Raw genomic sequence first — 23,585 nt, 5'->3', positions numbered from 1 at the left:
CAAGACTCTGTCTCAAAAAAAAAAAAAAAAAAGTGTTCAATTAATATTTGATTGAACACTCAAATTTAGGGACACCCAAATTTAGCCTCTCAACACAGGCACACACAGTTTAATGTTCATGGTTTCAGATTTTATGTGTTGGAAGACTCCATGGAGATAATTTGCTTTGTAGGCTACATTTTTTATATTAAATGTGAGAACATGTATGTGTCATGGTAACTAGTTATGAGAGCCCAAGACTTGCTCTGCTGCTCTTTGTTATAAGCTTAACTACATGTTTTTGAATTTGAATTACGACATCAATTCAAAACATGTTACATATCTCTTAAGGCTTAGGGCTATTCATTACATTCTTTCATTTTTGTTTTAGAGAAATATTATGATGAAACATATAAAGCTATTGATACAGGAGAGAGGAAGCTTTTAGAATTTTTAGGCCATCACTGTTGCTAATCTGCCAAGGGTTCTGCATGGCTACTGATACTGTCTTCACTATTGAGTGCATGTTGCAGAGCAACTGTTTTTGTTTTCTTTTCTCTCTTTTAGAAAAGATTTGAATTGTACTATACTACTGTGCATTCAATCTACAGCAGTTGCATTTTTTTTTTAGCAGATGTTGGAAGGAGTCTTACAATATGTGCAAAGAATTTCTGTGATTGATTGAGGGGACTTTAACAGAAGACATTTGCTATGTTCTTGTAAAAATAGTTGGGTGGCATGTGGTTGAAAGAACTTAGTAAAGCCAAAATATTCTATGAAATATGTGGCCATTAATATTTTAGCAAAAAATATGTTGTGTGTTACTAAGACAAATACTGTATTGATCCATTTGGATTTCCAATGTCAGCAATACCAGTTTTGGAAAGAGATCTGCAGATTGGCATTGGAATCTTTCTGTTCAGAAAAGGACATAAAATAGTTTTTACAAATATTCCTGGATATAGATAAATAGAAGTTGTGGTTTAACAAAAGTTACCTGTAGTTTATAAAGCTCAGTTGAAATCTATTAGGGCTGCATATCATGTGTTCAATTGAACAAGAAACACTTTAGAAAGAACTTTTCTGGTTGTTAGCTGAGAAGCAAATCCAAAATATTTTGATCTCTTAAATTATTTTTCTGTCCCATTTTTAATATACTTTTTAAAAATCAAAACATCCAAATGAAGGGCACAAATTATACAGCACAATGAATTAGAAGTAAACACACCCATGTAACCACCATCCAGATCAAGAAAGAGAACATTGCTAGAAGTCCAGGAATTTTGACTGTGCTCTTTCCCTCCTCTTAAATTGATCTATCATTCTGACTTCTAACCTTATTGAATAGTTTTGCCCATTTTAAAGCCTTATATACATAGAATCATATAGCATATACTTAATTGTGTCATTTCTTTCAGTGAGCTCTATCCATGCCTGTGGCAACACGTTGTTCATGTCCGTTGCTGCATGGTTCTCTATTTTATGAATATGCCCTAATTTACTTATCCATTGTACTTTGGACAGATTTTTGGCTTGTTCCCAGCTATTGAATATTATTATCTATTTAGAATATTCCTGAACATAGTTTTTGGGTCTTACATTCACTTATTCCTAATATATGTAGGAGTGAAATTTCCGAATCATAGGGGGAATGCATATTTTCATCTTCAGTAGATACTGCCAAATGGTTTTCCAGAACTTTCCATCTGCCACCTGCTGTTCTTCCTTGCCAATACTTTGTATTGCCAATTTTAAAAATATCTCCATTCTGGTTAGTGGGTAAAGACATCTTGTTTTTTATTTTTGTTTTTGTTTTGTTTTGTTTTTTTAACTTCCTGATAATTAATATGGTTCAGAATGCTTAGGTAGGTTTAATGGCCGTTTGGCTATCCTCTTTTAAGAACTGTTGTCTATTTTCTTACTAATTTTCAGGAGTTATATCTTCAGGACAGGAATTCCTTGTTGCTTGCATATCTTGCAAATATCTTCTCTCCTTGTAGAGTGTGGCTTTCTGTTCCCCAAATACTGTGTTTTGATGAATAAAAGTTCACAATTTTAACTTAATCCAACATAGCAATATGATCCTTTATAATCATAACAGTAATCATAACAGACCCTTTATGATCTGTGCTTTTGTTCTCTTTAAGAAAATCTTTCTTTGAAGGCCATGATGATATTCCCCCGTGTTATCTTTTAGACATTTTATTGTTTTATCTTTCATGTTTAGACCTACAGTTCCTCTGGGATTAACTTTTGCATATAATTTGAGATGAATTTACGTTGATGCTATATAGTGTCTAATTGACTGAGGAACATTTGTTGATGGGATCGTCTTTCTCCAATGCATAAATATATCACCTTTATTATAAATAAAATAACTGTATATGTGAAGACCTTGTTGAGTATTCTATTGGGTAACTCCATGCTGTTTTAATAACTAGTTCTGGCTGTCTGAACTTTGTATTTTTTTTTTTTTTCCTTCTCCTTTAGGATATTCTAGGCTAGGGGCCTAACTTTTTTTCTGTAAAGGGTTAAATGTAAATAGGAGCCAGGGCAAAGATTTTAGGCTAGATGGGTCTTATTGTCTCTGTAGCTACTGTAGCATAAAAGCAGCCATCAATAGTACATAAATGGATGATGATAAGGCTATGCTTCAGTGAAACTTACAAAAACCAGCAGCAGGCCAGATTTGGCCTATGGGCCATAGTTCTCGAACTCTGTTTCTAGGATATCTTAGCACAGCTCAACGAAATTTTAGAATCTGTTTCTCAGTTTATACATACATATCCACAAACATACACACACACACTATGAGATCTGAAATTGCATTGAAACTATAGATCAACTGAAGGGAACTGAAATCTGTAAAAAAAAAAAAAAAAAAAATGTGCCTTGTAATTCATGGATATGGATGTCCCTCTACTTATTTAAATTTTCTTTAGGTTTTGTCAGTAATGGTTTATAATTTTCTGTGTAGAGGTCTTGTATGTCTATATTTGTATTTACCCTAGTTATGATATTTTTAATGCTGATGTAACTTATCATTTTTAACTTTTATTGTGGTATATAAAATATAATTTATTTTTTGGATAGTAAGTCTGAAATGACTTTGCACAATTTATTTACTAAAATTAGTTTGTGGGCCATGCGAGGTGGCTCAGGCCTGTAATCCTAGCACTTTGGGAGGCCGAGGCGGGCGGATCACGAGGTCAAGAGATCAAGACCATGGTGAAACCCAGTCTCTACTACAAAATACAAAAATTAGCTGGGCGTGGTGGCACGTGCCTGTGGTCCCAGCTACTCAGGAGGCTGAGGCAAGAGAATCGCTTGAAACCAGGAGGCGGAGGTTGCAGTGAGCTGAGATTGTGCCACTGCACTCCAGCCTGGTGCCTGGTGACAGAGCAAGACTCTGTCTCAAAAAAAAAAAAAAAAAAGTTTGTGGATTTAAATTTTTTTTTTTCATAAGCTAAAAGTTTTTCTCTTCTAATCATGATACTTATTATACTGACGGGTCTCTTGTATAGTGTTGAGTAAAAGTGGTGACGGGAGGCATTCTTGTTATTGATCCCATTGGTAAAATTTTCTTGCGTTTGCATTTATTCAGATAATTATATGATTTTGATTTTGTCAGTAAGGTGAAATACGTGCTTGATTTTCAGTGCTAAAACACATATTTCTGTAATGTTTCCCACTCAGTAATGATGTATTATCTTTTAAATGTATTGTTTGCTAGGCTTTGCTACTATTTGTTAGAATTTTGCCTCTGTTGCAAATAATACTGATCTATAAGTTTCCTTTGTTATAAACTTGTAGCTTTTGTTAAGATTAGGCAAGCCTTATTACTTATGTTTGAAAGTATTTTCTCTTTTCTCTTTGAAGGAATATGAATAAAACTTGTGTTATATTTTAGTTAAATGTTTGAAAAAATTTGCTGCTAAAACATTCTAAGTCTGGACATTTCATTATAGGAGGTTTTAATATCAGATTCAATATCTTTGTTGTATACATGCCTACTTAGAATTTTAATTTCTTCTTCTGTCAGTTTTGTGTGCCATGATTTTTCAGGAATTTGTCCATTTCACCTAAATTTTCAATTTATTGGCATAATGCTGCTTGTAGTACACACTTATAATATGTGTAATTTCTATAGGATCTCTAATGATGTCCACTTTTTACCTTCTTATATTGATAATTTGTGGTTTTTTTTTTTTTTTGGTCCTTCTTGGTAAAGATTTATTAATTATTAGTCTTTTCAAGAATCCATTTTTGCCTTTGATGGTTATCTCTAATTAAAAACCTGTCGTTGGTTACTGCAACTAATTTTTTTTTCTCGTTTTTGGGTTTAATTTGATCTTTTATTTCTTTTTTGAGACAGAGTCTCATTCTCTTGTCCAGGCTGGAATGCAGTGGCATGATCTTGGCTCACTGCAGCCTCCACCTCCTGGGTTGAAGTGATTCTCATTGCACAGCCTACCAAGTAGTTGGGACTACAGGTGTATGCTACCAGGCCTGGCTAATTTTTGTATTTTTGGTAGAGACATTGTTTTGCCATGTTAGTCAGGCTGGTCTTGAACTCCTGACCTCAGGTGATCCACCTGCCTTGGCCTTCCAAAGTGCTGGGATTATAAGCACTTTACCATTGCACCCAGTCTTACTCTTCTAAGTTCTTGAGAACAACAGCTTAACAGTTATTGTCAGTCACTTTTCTAATATATGCATTTTAGCCTAAAAATTCTCTTTTGAGAGGATTTAATTATATCCAAGTTTGTTGTGTTATGCTTCTGTAATCTTCCAGATTCAAAGTTTTTTAAAATTTGAAACGATGTCAAATTTACAGAAAAGGTGCAAATATAGTACAAAGGATTTTTTCCCTTGAAACCGTTTGAGAGTAAGTGCTGTCGTGATGCCCAATGACATCTGAATGCTTTATTTACATAAAAGATATTCTCCTTCATAACCATAATATAATAACCAGAATCAGGGAATTAAATTGTTATGTTTCTACCCATCTAATCCTTAGGATTATATAGGAGAAATATATAATGCTAATAAATAAATAATTTATATATAAATATATAATTTTATAGCATATATATATATATATATATATATATATATATAAAATGCTAACAATCTAGTTTGACCTATAGTTACACTGTCAGTATCTTGTTGATTGTGTGCTTACGGTACATTTCATTATGTTTTTTTCTGTCCTTTGCATTTCTGCAGTTTGTCAAATTGAATCTAAAGGTTGAATAGAGATTCAGTTCCTTTAACAAATCTATTGATGGTTGTATGAACTTTCATTAGAAAGCAAATGATGTCTTGTTTTCAATCTTTCGTGATATTAGTATTCTTTGATGCTTAGTGCTTAGATTATTGGAGATTTTCGTGTATTAGTTGGAATAATGTTATGCTATACCAACATTAGCAGATTATATTGCCATTCATACTTCATTTTATCTCTTTCAGCCATAATTTAGTCTTAAGTTCTATAAGTAACACTCATTCTATATGTCAATATTTCTCTAGTAATTGGGTTAACAAATCAACCTTTAGTAGATTCCTTAGAAAAGTTCATAGGAACAATATTTCCCTAGTTCTTGCATGTTGATAACAATTTGTGTCCTTTATATTTGAAGAACATAAAATCTTTTGATCACATTTTCCTTCCTTGCATATATTTAATATATTATTGCACTTTTATTCTGTCAAAAAGCATTTCTGACAAAGTTTGATGGAAAATATAATTTTAAGTCATGTACTCATTCTGCATGAATGGCTAGTGGATTATTTTTCTTGTTTTAATGATACAAAGTACTTTTACTAGACTGTATTATGGTATTAGTCATTCAAGATTGATATTCTGAATAGGTCATGTGTTCTTTGAATGTTTCAATTTTTTTGTGTTTGAAAGTTTAATCGTTTTTAATATTCCCTCTGATTTGCTTTGATTTTCTTTATTTTTTTGTGATAAGAACACTTAATGTGTGCCCTTTAAAAATTTTAAGTGTACAATACAGTATTATTAACTATTGGCATAGAACTTACTCACCTTGCATAACTAAAACTTTATACCCATTGAACAACAACTCTCCATTTTTCTCTCCCCACCAGCCAATGGCATCCACCATTCTATGCTCTTTCTATAAGTTTGACTATTTTGGTTGCCTCATGTAATTGGAATTATACAGTATTTGTCCTTCTGTGACTTGTTTATTTCAGTTAATATGTTCTCCAGGTTTATTCATGTTGCTGCATATGGCAGGATTACCTTCTTTTGTAAGGGTGAATAATATTCCATTGTATATATGCCACATTATTTTTTGTAATAAGAACACTTAACATAATATCTACCCTTTTAGTAGATTTTTAAGTATGGGATACAGTATAGTTAACCATAGGTGCCATGCTGTACAGTAGATCTCTGGGACTTACTCGTTTTTCATAACCAAAACTTAATACCCTTTGACTAATTCTTCCCAGGTTACCCTCCATTCAACTCCTGACAACCACTCTTCTATTTTTTGCTTCTATGGATTTGACTATTTTAAATTCATCATACAAGTGGTATTATGTAGTATCTGTCCTTCTGTGTCTGGTTTATTTCACTTGGCATAGTATCTTCCAGTTGCATCCACATTGTTACAAATGGCAGGATTTCCTTCCTTTTAAAGGCTGAATCATGTCCCATGGTATGTAGACTATGGTGAATAATGCTGCAATGAACGTAGGAGTGCAGATGTATCTTCAGATTATTATTTCAGTTCTTTTAGATATATACTCAAAAGTGGGATTGCTGGACCACATAATAATTATATTTTTAATTTTTTTACGGTGCCAATTTTAAATAGTTTTATTTAAGACATTGCATTTTCCACTTACAATACAGTGTTTATAAAGTGCAATGTTATTTCCTTCCCCTGTGCATATGTTCCATATTCAAGTATTGAGAATGCCCAGTAACTTACTATACAGCTGAACTTTTAAAAACTGCCACAGAATTTGTTACAAATTTAGGTCCTTCAATGTTTTACATGTATGGAACAATGCTAAATCTATACTTGGGTTGGCTTAACCAACCTCTTCAATGGTGGGCCCTGAAGAAGCACCACCAGAGGGAGGAGCTCCACCACCAGGGAATTCTCCAGGCATTCCTCCTGGCATGCCTCCTGCACTCTGGTACAGCTTGGAGATGATGGGGTTGCAGACTTTCTCCGGCTCTTTTTGCTGATGTTCAAATTCTTCCTTCTCGGCAGTCTGATTCTTATCAAGCCAGTTGATAATTTCATTATACTTGTCCAGAATCTTCTGTTTGTCCTCATCGTTAATCTTGCCTTGAAGTTTCTCATCTTCGACAGTTGCTTTCATGTTGAATGCATAGGATTCAAGTGAATTCTTAGATGACACTTTGTCCCTCTGCTTCTCATCTTCAGCTTTGTACTTCTCAGCTTCCTGGACCATATGTTCAATGTCTTCCTTGCTCAAACAGCCCTTGTCATTAGTGATAGTAATCTTGTTCTCTTTTCCTGTACTCTTGTCCACAGCAGACACATTGAGGATGCCATTGGCATCAATGTCAAAAGTGACTTCAATCTGAGGAACACCTCGGGGTGCAGGAGGTATGCCTGTGAGTTCAAACTTGCCAAGCAGGTTGTTATCCTTGGTCATGGCATGCTCACCTTCATAAACCTGAATAAGCACACCAGGCTGGTTTTCGGAATAGGTAGTGAAGGTCTGTGTCTGCTTGGTAGGAATGGTAGTATTACGCTTGATGAAGATGGTCATGATTCCACCAGCAGTTTCAATACCAAGGGAAAGAGGAGTGACATCCAAGAGCAGCAAATCTTGAACATTTTCAGACTTGTCTCCAGACAGGGTGGCAGCCTGGACAGCTGCACCATAAGCAACAGCTTCATCAGGGTTGATGCTCTTATTCAGTTCTTTTCCATTGAAAAAGTCTTGGAGAAGCTTCTGAATCTCGGGGATGCGAGTAGAACCACCAACCAGGACAATATCATGAATTTGTGACTTGTCTAGTTTGGCATCTCAAAGGGCCTTCTCTACGGGGTCCAGGGTTCCACGGAACAGATCAGCATTCAATTCTTCAAATCGGGCACAGGTAATGGAGGTATAGAAATCTATTTTTAATTTTTTAGGAACTTTCATACTGTTCTCCATAATGGCTGCACCATTTTACAATTCCACTAATAGTCACAAATGCTCTAATTTCTCCTTATCCTCAACAACAATTCTTTTGTTTTTTAATAGCCATTCTAACAGGAATGAATCAATATCTCAGTGAAGCTTCAATTTATAATTCTCCAGTGACTAGTGATGTTGAACATCTTTTCATATACTTTTGACCATTTGTGTATCTTCTTTGGAGAAATATTCATTCAAGAATTTTTTTGCCTGTTTTTTAATTGAGTGGTTTTCTGCTTCTGAGTTTCAGATTTCTTTGTATATTTTGGTTATTAATCCTTTATCAGATGGACACAAATATTTTTTCCTTCTTTATGTTGCCTTTTGACTCTGCTTTCATTTGCTCCATAAAAGCTTTTTAATTTGAGTTAATCCCACTTGTCTAATTTTGCTTTTGCTGCTTGTGCTTTTGGTGTTATAATGAAAAATTCATGGCCCAAGACAAATTTTGTGAAACTTTTACCCAATCTTTTCTTCTAGGAGTTTTACAGTTCCACATCTTACATTTATGTCTTTAATTCATTTTGATTAGTCTTTTGTGTATGGTGTAGAATTAAGTGGCCAGTTTTATTCATTTGCATATGAATATCACATTTTTTCTATGCCATCTGTTGAATAAATTACCTTTTCTCATTGACACCCTTGTTGAAGAGCAGTTAAACATCTATGTGTGAATTTATTTATGTGCTTTCTCTTCTTTTCCAAAGATCCATTTGGCTGTTGTTGTATCAGTACTGTTCTATTTTAATGACTACAGCTTTTTAGTATATTTTGAAACCAGGAAGTGTGATATCTTGAGCTCTGTTCCTCTTCAAGATTGCTTTAGCTGTTCAGGATCTTTTGTGGTTCCATATAAATTTTAAAATTGTTTCGTCTATATTTGTAAAAATGTCATTAGGATTTTGATAATTATTACATTGAATCAAAGATCAATATCACTTTGGGTAGTATGATTATTTTGATAATATTATATCTTTCAATCCATTAACATGAGAGGTTTTTCCATTTCTTTTTGCCTTACTTATTGCTTTCATCAATGATTTGTATTCAGTGTAAAGGTCTTTTACCTTCTTAGTTATGTTTATTACCGAGTATTCTTTTTGATTCTATTGGAAATTGTTTCTTAGGTTTCTTTTTGAATGGTTCATTGCTGATGTATAAAAGCATAACTGGTTTTTGTATATTGAGTTTATATCTGTAACTTATGAATATGTTTATTATTTCTAACAGTTTTTGTGGAGGCTTTGGGTTTTTTTAAGTTTAAGGTCACTTGGAAACAAAGATAATTTTACTTGCTCTGTTTTGATTTGGAAAACTTTTATTTCTTTTTCATGCCTAATTGCTCTGGCTAGAATTTTTATACTATGTTGATTGGAAATTGTGATAATTGTCATCCTTGCCTTTTTCCTGGTTTTGGGAGAAAAGCTGTCAGTTTTTCACCATTGAGTATAATGTTAGCTGTACGCTTTATGTATATGGCTTTTATTGTGTTTAGGTAAAGCCTCTGTATTTTTTTTATTAAGTATTTTCCTCATGCAAGGTTGTAGAATTTTGTTCAGTGCTTTTTCTGTGTCTGTTGAGATGGTCATGTTATTTTATCTTTTAATCTGTTTTATTGCATATTGTATTAATTGATTTGCTTTTTTGGAATCATTCTTGTATCACAGGAAAAAAATCTCATTTGCTCATAGTGTCTACTGAGGTGGGAGTTGGGACTCTACTCCAGAGGTGGGGCTTGGACACCAGACCAAATTAAGGACTAGCCAAAACAGGGCTGGTGTGGAAGCAGCTTTACATAAGATGTCTACCAGTGTGCCATGTCCGTTTACCATTGCCATGAGAACACCTGGAATTTATTTCCCCTTTCCATGGCAACAACCTGATGATCTGGATGTTTCCAACCTTTTCCTAGAAATTGCTGCATAACCTGCTCCTTAATTTGCATGTAGTTAAAAGTGAGTTAAAATATGACTGCAGAAGCACCTTTGAGCTGCTACTTCGGCACACTGCCTGTTGGGTAGCCCTGCTTGCAAAGAGCAGCAACTCTGCTGCTGCTGTACACTGACACCTCAATAAAAGTTGCTGTTTAACATCACCAACTTGCCCTTGCATTCTTTTCCGGGTGAAGCCAAGAACCCTCCTAAGCTAAGTGCCAGTTTGGAGGCTCTCCTGACCTGCATCATAACCATCTATGTTAGGTAATTGGCTATATGTCAAAGAAAAACAAACTTCCTGTCTTTAGGACAAGACTTAGTTTTGCAACTTGGAAGAATGACTGTACCAACATTAGTCTCCTACTTTCCCACAGAAACAGAGGTGCAGTTTATTTTGATGTTTACATTATATAAAGATGGGTCCTATGTTCTTGAGAAAGACATTCCTGGGTCATAAATCTGACCAGAGTTTTCAAAAGGATTTATATACATTTCAGAGAGAGAAACTACTTGTAATTACATGTTTTCCAAAGTAAATGCTCTGAATAAAAGGAGGGAGTGAAATATTTTATCTTATTATCAATAGGGAGAATTAAGCCTCTTATTTTTAATTTTTGATTTGTATTTGTCCTTACATAAGAAATAATACAGAGAAATCCTATGTCCTGTTTACTCGCTTTCCATGAATGGTAATATCTTAAAAACTCTAGTACATTATTACAACCAGAATATCTACATTGATAATGTAAAGAAATAACTATTAAAATAGAGAAACAGCTCCATCTTTCTGGAAGTGAAAGTCCCATCCTTAAGCCAATCAATGAACAATGACTGCAATCTATGGTTTATTTATAGTCAATATATTTATGTATTGCTGAATATATTACAAAATAAAATATGAATTATTTGAGTTGTATCTGTGACTTTAATTAGGCATATCTTTCTTGTGGAAGGGCTTCATTGGCATGAATAATACTGATATATTTTGTTGACATTTATATGTGTTAAATCAGTGTTTGACAGGGTTTTGCTATATGAATCAGTAACATTTGAAGGAAAAATTTGAAGGTTGCTAATACAGGTTTGCTAGCCCGTTATTTCAAAAATTAAGAAAATAAGATTAAGGTAAACATCCACTCTCATAATTTATTTCCAAATAAAGGTCATTTATTTTTTACCATAATATAAAACCCTGATACTCATAGTATAGTCCAGTTAGAAACCTTATGCAGTCACAATTTCCCTTAAATGTGATGCATTTAAAGTTTTAAATAAAGATAAATCACAACATAAGATTTTGTGATAGTACATGCATATTGAAAAACTACAGCATAAAATTTTATTCTCTGTAGTACATGCATATTGAAAAACTACAGCATAAAATTTTATTCTCTGTTAATCATTGATATAGTAGCTGTCTTCTCCCAAGTTTGAAATGTGATGATCAGTTTCTTTCAGCGGAACATGAAGTACAGAACAATGTCCAACTTATTTGTATTTTTTTTTTATGGGCATTATGAAAACTTCAATATTAAGTAAGCATTTAAAAAAATTTTAAAACATTACTGTCAAATTTATTTTATCAATTCAGAATATTATAGGAAAACTAAGAAAAATCTAAGATTCTGTCATTAGTTGGTGACACCAGGTGTATAGCTAGTGAGGATTATAGACAAGGATGATCCTTTTAATGTGCTGTTGGATTTGGTCTATTTGTATTTTGTTGAGGATTTTTACATCTGTATTCACCAAGGATATTGGCCTATAATTTTCTTTTCTAGTTGTGCCCTGGTCTGGCTTTGGTATGATGATAATGCCAGCTTCATAAAATGAGTCCAAAGGTGTTTCTTTTTCTTAATATTTTGGGAAGAGTTTAAGAAAGATAGATATTGATTTTTGTTTAAATGTTTGGTAGCATGCATCAGAGAAGCCATCAAGTCCTAGGCTTTTCATTTTGAATACTGCTTTTGAGGTTGTTGATTACTGCTTCAATCTCTTATTCATTATTGGTCTGTTCAAGTTTCCTGTCTTTTCATGATTCAGTCTTAGGTTATATGCTTCTAGGAATTTATTCATTTCTTCTAGGTTTTTCAATTTGTTGGCTAAAGTTGTTTATAATAGTTCCTTACGATCTTTTTTATTCCTGTAGCATCACTTATAATGTCTTCTCTTTTATTATTTTTTTGTGATTTCTCTTTTTTTAAAATCAGTTTAGGTAAGGGCTTGTCAGTTGTTTTGTTTGTTCTTTGGTCCCTTTTACCTCTTTCCTTTTCAGTTGTTTCATTGAAGTTTGGAGTTTTTGTTTTAACTTTTAATTGACAAATAATAATTGTATATTACATATTTATAGGATGCAATGTGATATTTTGATATGTTTACGTAATGGAATAATTAAATCAAGTTGTTTAAGAAATCCAGCAACTCACCTACATATTATTCTTTTTGTGGTGAAAACATTTAAAATCTTCTCAGCAATTTTGAAATATACAGTACACCATTATTATAGTCACCTTTTTCTATGGAAGATCATTAAAACTTATTCCTCCTGGGGAGAGAGATCCAAGATGGCTGATCACTAGCAGCTTGGGATTGTAGCTCCCAGTGAAAGTGCAGAGAACGAGAGGATGCCACACTTTCAGATGAATTTGAAAGCACCAGGAGATTCCCAGCGGAGGAGCCCCACGGGTCACCAGCGTGACTCTTATGGCCAGCAAGGCTGTTTTGCCGCTGCCTTGGTGTGGCGGTTCTTGGTGCAGAGTCAGAAAAGCACCATCAATCATAACGCCGCTGTTTTGGCCGGCGCAGTGGGTTGCTCAGGTTTTAGCACTGGGAATCAACAAGTTGGACGTCCACTCAGAAACCCAATTATAAAGACGGTAATTATAAAGACCACAGATGGATAAATCTATAACGAAGGGAACAAACCAGCCTAAAAAGGCTGAGAATACCCAAAATCAGAACGCCTCTTCCTCTATAGGGGATCACAGTTCCTCATCAGCAACGGAACAAGACCTGATGGAGAACGAGTGTGTTCCATTAACAGAAGCAGGCTTTAAAAGGTGGATGATAAGAAACTTCTGGGAATTAAAAGAACTTGTTCTAACCCAATGCAAAGAAACTGAGAACTTTGAAAAAATGTTTGACAAAATGTCAAGAATATACAATTTAGAGAGGAATATAAGTGAATTAATGGAGCTGAAAAACACAACACGAGAACTTCGCGAAGTATGCACAAGTTTTAACAGCCGAATCGATCAAGCAGAAGAAAAGATATCAGAGGTCGAAGACCAACTTAATGAAATAAAACGAGAAGACAAGATTAGAGGAAAAAGGATAAAAAGGAACGAGCAAAGTCTTCAAGAAATATGGGACTATGTGAAAAGACCTAATCTATGTTTGATAGGTGTACCTGAATGTGACGAAGAGAATCAATCCAAGCTGGAAAATGCGCTTCAGGATATTATCCAGGAAAACTTTCCCAACCTAGCAAGGTGGGACAATATTCAACTCCAGGTAATACAGAGAACACCACAAAGATATTCCTCAAGAAGACCAACCTCAAGGCACATAATCGCCAGATTCACCAGGGTTGAAATGAAAGAGAAAATACTGAGGGCAGCCAGAGAGAAAGGTCAGGTTACCCATAAAGGGAAGCCTATCAGACTCACAGCAGATCTCTCAGCAGAAACCCTACAAGCCAGAAGAGAGTGGGGGCCAATATTCAACATCCTTAAAGAAAAGAACTTGCAACCCAGAATTTTACATCCAGCCAAACTAAGTTTCGTAAGTGAAGGAAAAATAAAATCTTTTGTGAACAAGCAAGCACTGAGAGATTTCATCACCACCAGGCCTGCTTTACAAGAGCTTCTGAAAGAACCACTACACATAGAAAGGAACAACCAGTATCATCCTTTCTAAAAAATACCAAAAATAAAGAGCATCAACATAATTAAGAACTTACATCAACTAATGGGCAAAACAGCCAGCTAACATTAAATGGCAGTATTAAACTCACATATATTATTATTAACTCTAAATTTAAATCGACTAAATCCCCCAATCCAAAGACACAGACAGGCAAAAAAAAGCCAAGACCCATTGGTATGCTACATCCAGACCCATCTCACATGCAAGGATACACAAAGACTCAAAGGGATGGAGAAAGATTTACCAACCAAATGGAGAGCAAAAATAAATAAATAAATAGAAAGCAGGAGCTGCAGTTTTTGCTGATAAAATAGACTTTAAAGCAACAAAGATCGAAAGAGCAAAGAAGGATATTACATAATGATAAAAGGATCAATGTAACAAGAAGAGCTAAAGATCCTAAATATATACTCACTCAATACAGGAATACCCAGATATATAAGACTTATAAAGAGACTTAGATTTCCACACAATAATAGTGGGAGACTTCAACATCAGTATTAGACAGATCAATGAGACAGAAAGTTAACAACAATATCCAGGACTTGAACTTAGATCTGGAACAAGTAGACTTAATTAACATTTTTAGAACTCTCCACTTTAAATACAGAAAATATACACTCTTATCAGTACTACATCACACATATTTACAGGTTTAAATGAAATATTGGTTGGCTGCTTGTTATTTTCTTCCCTCATTTTTTTTTCATATCTCTATTATTAAACACAATTATAGACATACCCATTTTTTTACTGCATTCTAGCCTGGGCAATAAAGCAACACCCCTCTCTCCCTCTTCCTCTTCCTCTTTCTTCCTCTCCTTCATTTTTAAAAATTCTTTCTTTTTCTTTCTTTCTCTCTTTCTTCTTCTTAAAAAAAAAAAAAACTTATTCCTCCTGTGTAACTGAGATTTTGTACACTTAGATCAACGTCTCCCCTTTCCACATTCTGTATTGTAAATGCATGGATTTATTTCTGGACTCTCCCGCTTCATTGGTCATTATATGTTGTTATGCCAATAACATGCTATGTTGGTAACTATAGCATTTTAATTGATTTTTAAGTCAAGTGGTGTGATGCCTTCAGCTTTGTTCTTTTTGTCTCAATGTTACTTTGGCTATATGGGGTATTTTGTGGTTCTGTATGAAATTTAGGATTGTATTTTCTATTTCTGTGAAAAATGACTTGGAATTGTGATAGAGATTGCATCACTTAGGTAATATGGCTATTTTAAGTATATTGAATTTTCAATCCATGAACGTAGAATAGTTTACCATTTATTCGTGTCATAATTATTTCTTTCATTAGTGTTTTGTTGGATTTTTCACCTTTTTGGTTAAATTTACTCCTAAGTATTTTGTTTGTGTGTGTTTTTTCATGTTATTGTGAATGGGATATTCTTAATTTCTTTTTCAGATAATTTGTTGTTAATGTAAAGAAGCACTGTTGATTTTTGTGTGTTGATTTTGTATCCTATAACTTTACTGACTTTATCAGTTGAAACAGTTTATTGGTGGAGTCTGTAGAACTTTCTCTGCATAAGATTGCATCATTAGCAAATAGAAACAGTTTCACTTCTTCCATTCCAATTTGCATGCCTTTTATTTCTTTTTCTTGTCTAATTGCTCTAGCTAGAGTTTGCAGTCCTATGCTGAGTAGAAATGTGAGACTGCGCATCCTTGTCTTGTTCCTAAATTAGAGGAAAAGCTTTCAGTATGATGTTAACTGTGGGCTTTCCATATATGTCTTTTATTGTATATTCCTTTAAAACTTGTTTTGAATTTTTATCTGGAACATTCTCTAATTTTGTTAAAAGCCTTTTTGGCATCCATTGAGGTGATCATATGGTTTTTATATTTAGTTGTGTTAATGTAGTGTATCATCTTTATGGAGTTGTGTATGTTGAACCATCCTTGCAACCCAGGAATAAATCCCATTTATCATGATAAATGATCCTTTTAATGTGCTGTTGAATTCATGCTGATAGTATATTGTTAAAGATTTTTGCACCTGTGATCATCAGAGATAGCTGCCTGTAGTTTTCTTTTCTTAAAATGTTTTTGTCTGGCTTTGGTATCAGGGTATATGAGTCAGGATTCTCTAGGGGAACAGAACTGATAGGATAGATGTATGTATAAAGGGGAGTTTATTAAGGAGTATTGACTTACACAGTCACCAGGTGAAGTCCCACAAATGGCCATCTGCAAGCTGAGGGGCAAGGAGGCCAATCCAAGTCCCAAAACTTCAAAAGTAGGGAAACCAACAGTGCTGAGAGCCCCTGGCATACCACTGGTATAAGTACAAGAGTCCAAAAACTGAAGAACTTGGAGTCTGGTGTTTGAGAGGAGGAATCTTCCAGCATGAGAAAAAGATGAAGGCCAGAAGACCCAGCAAGTCTGCTTTTCCATCTTCTCCTGTCTGCTTTATTCTAGCAGTGCTGGCAGCTGATTAAATGGTGTTCACCCAGATTGAGGGTGAGCCTGCTTCTCCCAGTTCACTGACTCAAATGTTATCTTCCTTTGGCAAGACCCTCACAGACATACCCAGAAATAATACTTTGGATCTTTCAATCCAACCAAGTTGACACTCAGTATTAACCCATCATACAGGGTAATGCTGGACTTGTAAAGAGTTTGGAAGCATTCCCTTTTCTTCAATTTTTGGAAGAGTTTGACAATAATTTATATTACATACTGATTCTCCCTAATCTGAAAGCTCAAAATCCAAAATGCTCCAAAATTGGAAACTTTCTGAGTGTTTGCATAATGCCGCAAGTGGAGAATTTTACATGTGACCTCCTCTGATGGGTCACAGTAAAATGCGATCAAAACTTTGTTTCGTGAACAAAATTATTAAAGATATTGTATAAGATTGCCTTCAGCATATGTGTATGAGACATCCACTGACGCATAAATAAGACACATACTAAAGCATAAAACAAAGGCAACTCATGTTTAAACTTGGGTCCCATTCCCAAGATATCTTAATAGGTATATGCAATATTCCAAAATTTGAAAAATTCTGAAATCTGAAATACTTCTTGTTCCAAGCATTTCAGATACGGGATAATCAACCTGTATTTATTCGTTAAATATTTGGGAGAATTCTATGTGAGCCTTGTTTTCCCTTTGATGGGATTTATTATTATTATTGACTTAAACTTTTTACTCATTATTTGCTTGTTTAGGTTTTCTATCTTTTTTTTTAATTCAGTCTTTGTGGGTTGTATGTTTCTGTGAATATATTCATTTTACCTAGGTTATCAAATTTGTAGGTACCTAATTGTTTATAGTCTTTTATGATTGTTTGTATTTCTGTGGTATCAGTTATAATGTCTCCTCTTTCATTTCTGAATTTACATATTTGTCTTCTCTTTTTTTTTTCTGACTAAAGCATTGTCAAGTTTGTTTACCTTTTCAAAAAATCAGTTCTTAGTTTTATTGATCTTTTCATTGTCTTTCTCGTCTCTATTTTGTTTATTCTTCTCTGATCTTTATTTTTTCTTTTTTCTACAGACTTTCGTCTTAGTTTTTTCTTTTTCTTTCAGTTATTTGAGGTATAATGTTAAGTTTATTTGAGATCTTGGTCTGCTACATGCTACTGTGATCTACTACATAGAGCTGGAAGCAGAAGTTCTCATTTCTGATGATAATTGCTGCATATGGTGTATGACAAATTAGAGGTAATTACCATTCAATTTGGTATAACAAATTGAATGATTTTTGTATTTTTCTAGAGTGGGTTTACTTTTACTTCCGAAGATTTAGAAAGGCTAGTAAAAGGTCACCTTAATTCCTTAAACATTTGAATGACTCTATTCTGGTTTTCATTGCTCCTAAGAGTTGTTCTTCTGATTCATCCATCTCAGTTCTAGCACTTTGGGATCCCAGCCCTTTGTTGACTTATTTTTTGTTTTTTAACTTTTCTCTCTCATTTTTAAAAGGTTTAGCCATATTAAAAAATGGAAGGAAAGAAATATAGAGTGAAAATGCACACACACTTTTAAAACCTCTGCGTAGTTTGGCCTTTTTATTTTTTCAAAAAGAGCCTTTATAGCTTCTCTACTGGCCTCTCTTTTCTCCATGTTTTTTGTTCCATAAATTATAACCTTTCGTTAAGTCTCTGGCACTTCCAAAATGATTTTTAACAATATTTTGTCCACCTTTTGTAATTGTTCTCAGGGGAAGAGTTGGTGTAAAACAACCTAATTTGTCATTGGCAGAGTAAAAGTTTGTTCTGATCACTCATGAATGAAAATAATTTTCAGGCTTAGTTTTGCAGTATTTCTTGTTTTCCTGCAAAATTCTTAGTACAAAATTAAATAAACAAAACTAACAAAAATAAGCATTGATAATTTGAAAAAGTGCTCAAACAATGCCTAAAGATTATATTTTACGCAGTACTTCCAGGAAAAAGAGAAAGTATTATAAAAGCTTTACAAAGGGAACAATGGAATTTAATAATTCTAAAAAATCTAAGAATTATTGCTTTGGAAGATTTTTAAAGATAATTGATCAAAAGTTTGTTTTGATTTTATGAAATTCATTATTGTTTACTTTGTAATGAATGCTACTCAATAAAATTTATAAAGCATCTGTGTGAACTGTTTTAAGATGTTCAAATACTTCAGGTTTGGTGTGAATACATTATGTTTTTCAAGTTTATTTTCAATTGGATTTAGATAACCATCTAAATTAAAATAATCTAACTTAGAATAGTCTGCCCAGTTCATTTAAAGATATTTTGTCTCATATACATGAACATCTAACTGATATGTCATAAAATTAATTCATAGTTCCCAATAAGGATCTCTTGGATAAGCTGAATCGCTTTTTTTTTTCCTTCAGAAAAGTTCTAAAACAGTATAATATAATTTTAAATGCTGGTGGACTTCAATTCTTTCTATATTTTATGTGTGAAAGTTACAGAGACATGATGTAGGTATTCATTTGTTGGTGGTTAATGATTTAGGTAAGTTCCTAAAAACGGAAGATCCTAAAAAATAAATGAAAGCCCCTTATGTGAAATATTTGTCTTAACCAAGAACATCAGAAGGAAGTCATTTAACTTCTCTCTCTCTCTCTGTAGTATGTACATGTATTTTTATATCTATAGCTATATCTCATTGATCTGTAATAATATAAGATCTAGATAAAGCCTTCAGGTATTCTATTTGTTATAATAAAGTAAGTTTCAGATTATTGAATTGTGAAAAAAATGGCTTGCATAATGAATTATATAACAGAACTGTATCTCTTGCACTTAGAAGAGAGCTGTGGACTCTCTGATGAGGCCAGTGTTTCATTTCCAAGAGGAAGAGTATGAAAATCTAAACTTTCTTTGTGTGTGTGGCTGTGTGTATTTGTGTGCTTGGTATCCTTCATGTAAGATGAATATTTATAATCCTAAATTGAGCTTTTAGATTAAATTTATCTTAATATTATGTCAGAATATTCTTCCTGCTGTACTCATGTAATTTACTCATGTCTAATCTCTGGAAATTATGGTCTGTATATCATGGCTACTGAGATTTAATTATAACATAATAATTGAATTAAAGATGTGCAGTAGTTCAGATGACCTTTTTTCTTCATCACTTCAGTTGGCAAGTGAATGTGAGATTGGGTAGTTGTGCTGGGCCTTCATAATATATTAAAACTTTGTGAACATTTTTATCAAAACAGAGTTCATCTGCTTGGTGCCATAAATAGATGAAGTTACTGAGTGTTCTTTCCAGTACTGCTTCTCTGAAGTAGTTTAATAATTAGCTGATTTGGAAATGAGGAGTATTTCTATTCTATCATTTTCTGCAAGATTTGTTCCTAAATTGGAAAAGTAGCTATTTATCCGATTAGCTCAAGCATAAGACAAAGGAAAACTTTGAAAGAATTGATTGTGAGCTGTTTTTCTTTTTTTGCTTGGAGTTTTAAAGGGAAAAGTGTTTTATGGTTTTAACAAATTTAAGTTAACATACTTTTTTTTTTCAAATAACTGAAATTTTCATACTTGGTGAATTAATAGTTTTTTAATTATAAGACTATGAAAACTTAATACAGTATCATTATGTAAAAGTGCTTGGCTGTCCACATATTTGTATATGTACACTGTGCCAGAGGCTATTGTAATTAGGTTCACAGGTACTTTTGATAATCTAGTATTATTGATATTCAGAACACAACTTTTTAGGACACAAGTTAAATTCTTTTAAAATATAGCTGTTTGTGGGTGTATAACATCAACAAATATTATTAATAATTGTCTTTTCTCAAAATTTTACACCTCTCTGATGGGCATAGAATGATATACAAATTCACATTTTCCAAAGAATTAGAAATATTTATTGAGTAGTGTAAGATATTAGCTAAGATATAAATTGTATTTCAAGTCAAAAATAATAATCACTTGGTTGATAGGTAGTATATTACAGTCTCTGGGAAATAACCAACATATTTCTCATGAGCTGAACTAGCCATAACATATCTGTAGATTTCTGATTATTTCTAGTTTTCACTTTTTATAATAAAATGAATTAAAAACGGGAACATTGGCTGAAAGTTTGTTTCTGATTTTAAAAGTAAATTGTACTCATTGCAAGTAATTGGGAAAACCCAGAAATGTATAATACATTTTTTAAAAATTAAATAATTGTCACATTCTGGTATACCGTATTCTATTTTTATCTCTCTCTCTCTCTCTCTATATATATATATATATATATATATATGCACATATATGCTTATGTTTTAATCAAATTGGTATTATATTATACATTTACCAAAATTCCTTGATTTTTTTCTGAACAATACATCTCAGATCTCCCTTATTTAACCATTTGTTCAATTTTATTCAGGCGTAAATGAAACATATCTGTGTCCTGTTTCTTCATGAAACTTACTGTCTAGTGGGGGAAACATAAGCACTTAAATGTACAGTTCTAAAATATAAGTTTTATTAAGGGGAAAACAGGTGCTGTTAGAGAGACTAACTTTAAGAATAGAGGACCTGGCTGGGCTCAGTGCCTCACACCTGTAACCTCAGAACTGTAACCTCAGGCTGAGGTATGCGGATGAGGAGTTGAAGACCAGCCTAACCAACATGGTAAAACCCTGTCTCTACTAAAAATACAAAAATTAGCCAGGCATTGTGGCATGCATGCCTGTAATCCCAGCTACTCAGGAGGCTGAGGCAGGAGAATCGCTTGAACCTGGGAGGCAGAGGCTGCAATGAGCCAAGATCATGCCACTGCACTTCAGCCTGGGTGACAAAGCAAGACTTTGTCTCAAAAAAACAAAACAAAATAAAACATCACTTTCAGATTGATGTTTAGAGCTGGAGTGCTGACATTTAAATAGAGGCTTAATGGATGAGAAAAAGTTAGCCATTCGAGAATGGGGTTAAGAATATTTTGGTAAGAGGAAATAGCAGGTGCAAAGGCCATGAGGTGGGAAGGGGTTTGGTATGTAAAGGGCCTACAAGAAGGCTGGGAGGCTGGAACAGAGAGAAAGAAGGGATACTCCCTGTGATGAAGTTAGAGAGGAAGATAGGAGCCAGGTATTGTTGACCAAAGAAAAGAGATTTTATTATAAGCACTATGGGAAGCCATTAAAATTTTTCAGGCTGGTGAAATGACATGGCCATGTTTATATTATTCAGAAGATCACTCTGGATATCATATAGAAGATGAATTGGAAGGAGAACAAGAGAAGAAGCAGAGATGTAAGTTGGGAGGCCCTTGGGGTAGACCATGAGAGGAACGAAAAGCTTGAATTAGGCTGATGATAGGAGCTATGGAGAGAAGTAAACAGCTGTGAGCCATGTTTTGGAGTTACAATCGATAACTTATGAGGTAGTAATGAATAGGAGTTGGCAGATTAAAAAGAAAGACTTGAGTTTGATGACTTTCGTTTATGGCCTGATAAATCAAGTGAATAGTGGTAGCATTTATTGACAAGAAGTAGACCTGTTAAGCACCAGTATTCGGGTGATGTTTGTGATATAAAATAATTAGTTTATGTTTGGATGATACTTTTGAGGAATATATTTAAGTTAAGAAAGCAGTTGTATACATGAGTCTTTACTTAGAAATGAGTCCAGGGGCTGATGATATACCTTTGGAAATTATCATGTAGATGGGATTTAAAGCCAAAGAAATTATCCTGGTCTGTTTTGTGCTGCTACAATGCAATACCTGAGACCAGGTAATTTAAAAAGAAGAGAAATTTATTTTCTTACAGCTCTGAAGCCTGGGAAGCCCAAGATCAAGGCACTGGCATCTGGTGAGGGCACTTTTGCTGTTTCCTCACATGGTGGAATGGTGGAAAGCAGAAGGGCAAAGGATGGCCAAATGCCATATGAAGCCTCTTTCATAAGGGCCTTCATTCCATTCATGAGAAAGGTGCCCTCATGGCCTAATCACTTCTTAAATGCTCTACCTCTTAATACTGTGACATTGGTAACACCTGAATTTTGGAAGGGGTACATTCCAACTATAGCAGGAACAGATGAAAAAAAAACCTTGAAAAAACTGATTGTAGAGAGAACAAGAGTACCTAGAACTGAGCTCTGCCAGTGAGATATTCAATGCTTGAGGGTCTCAGAACAGGAGAAATACAGAGGAATGTGGTGTCAGAAGCCAGGAAAGACGGCTTCCAAAAAGAACGAGTGGACAGCTATGTCACATGCTGCTGAGGGGTCTGGCAAGATGAGGGCCAGAAGTGACCACTGTATTTAGCAATATGAAGATCACTGGTGATATCAGCAACAACAATTTCAAGGCTATGTGTTAGAAGACATAATGGACATGGTCATAATGTATAGATGATTTGCTAAAACCAGGATTTCAATGGCTACAAACTTATCTTCACTAGAGATAGCAGATTATACTCAGCCACTCCTATTGCTGAGGAGCCAGCATTCTATGAAAAACAGGTGTGTGTATGTTTTAAGGGCTCATAGACTCTGGGGCGTTTCTGGCTGCACCTCAGCGGGGCTCACCCTGGGAAATTTTACTTCGTTTTTAAAAATTCTCTCTGAGTGTGAATTTAGGTTAAAAATTCATATACTTGGGAATATGGGTACTGGCTGAGCTTCTATTGAGAGTGTTGTGCATTGACCACTTTGGTGCTCTCTGTTCTGTTCTGGAACCCATCTTTCCTCCCAGCAGTAGGAAGAATGGGAGGGTGCTGGGTCTCTCGGATTTATATTTTAACTTACTGACCTCTGTACAGTTCTCTTGAAGTACGTAAGCACTGCCAGCTCCTGGAAATTTTGGTATATTCCCTCATTCCCACTCCCTTCAAATTAGAAAATTAAAATGGATAGGCTCATTGTTGGATCTTCTCCAGGGCCTGTGTTTTGTGCTTAAATAGAGGAGAGTCTTAGAAAGAATGCAGATTTTGTAGCCAAAGTGACTTTGGATGAAACTCTTTGCCTCAATTGTCTTATCTCTAAGATGAGGTTGGTTCTACCCCACAGAATTATAGTAAATATTTAAAGTATGTGAAAAGTGCTTGGAACAAAGTAAATAATAATTGGTGCTG

The 23,585-nt window shown here is 34.2% G+C and overlaps 2 protein-coding genes across 2 annotated transcripts in view; one reads left to right on the top strand and one right to left on the bottom strand.

The window, feature by feature from the left end:
* The window catches only part of CPNE8 (copine 8), a 253,176-nt gene that overhangs the window by 39,107 nt on the left and 190,484 nt on the right, over nucleotides 1–23,585 (top strand). The gene's annotated exons all lie outside the window — the stretch shown is intronic.
* Nucleotides 6,816–12,898, bottom strand: LOC108292110 (heat shock cognate 71 kDa protein-like). The gene is given in 2 exon segments (XM_037732878.1): nucleotides 6,816–8,268; nucleotides 12,752–12,898. Coding segments are annotated over 2 exon segments (1,362 nt in total). The 3' UTR covers nucleotides 6,816–7,053.

This window comes from Cebus imitator, unplaced genomic scaffold (assembly GCF_001604975.1).
Source record: "Cebus imitator isolate Cc_AM_T3 unplaced genomic scaffold, Cebus_imitator-1.0 Scaffold477, whole genome shotgun sequence".
Classification (NCBI taxonomy): domain Eukaryota; kingdom Metazoa; phylum Chordata; class Mammalia; order Primates; family Cebidae; genus Cebus; species Cebus imitator.
Note: the sequence above shows the minus strand (reverse complement) of the source record. Positions and strands in the feature narration are given on the sequence as shown.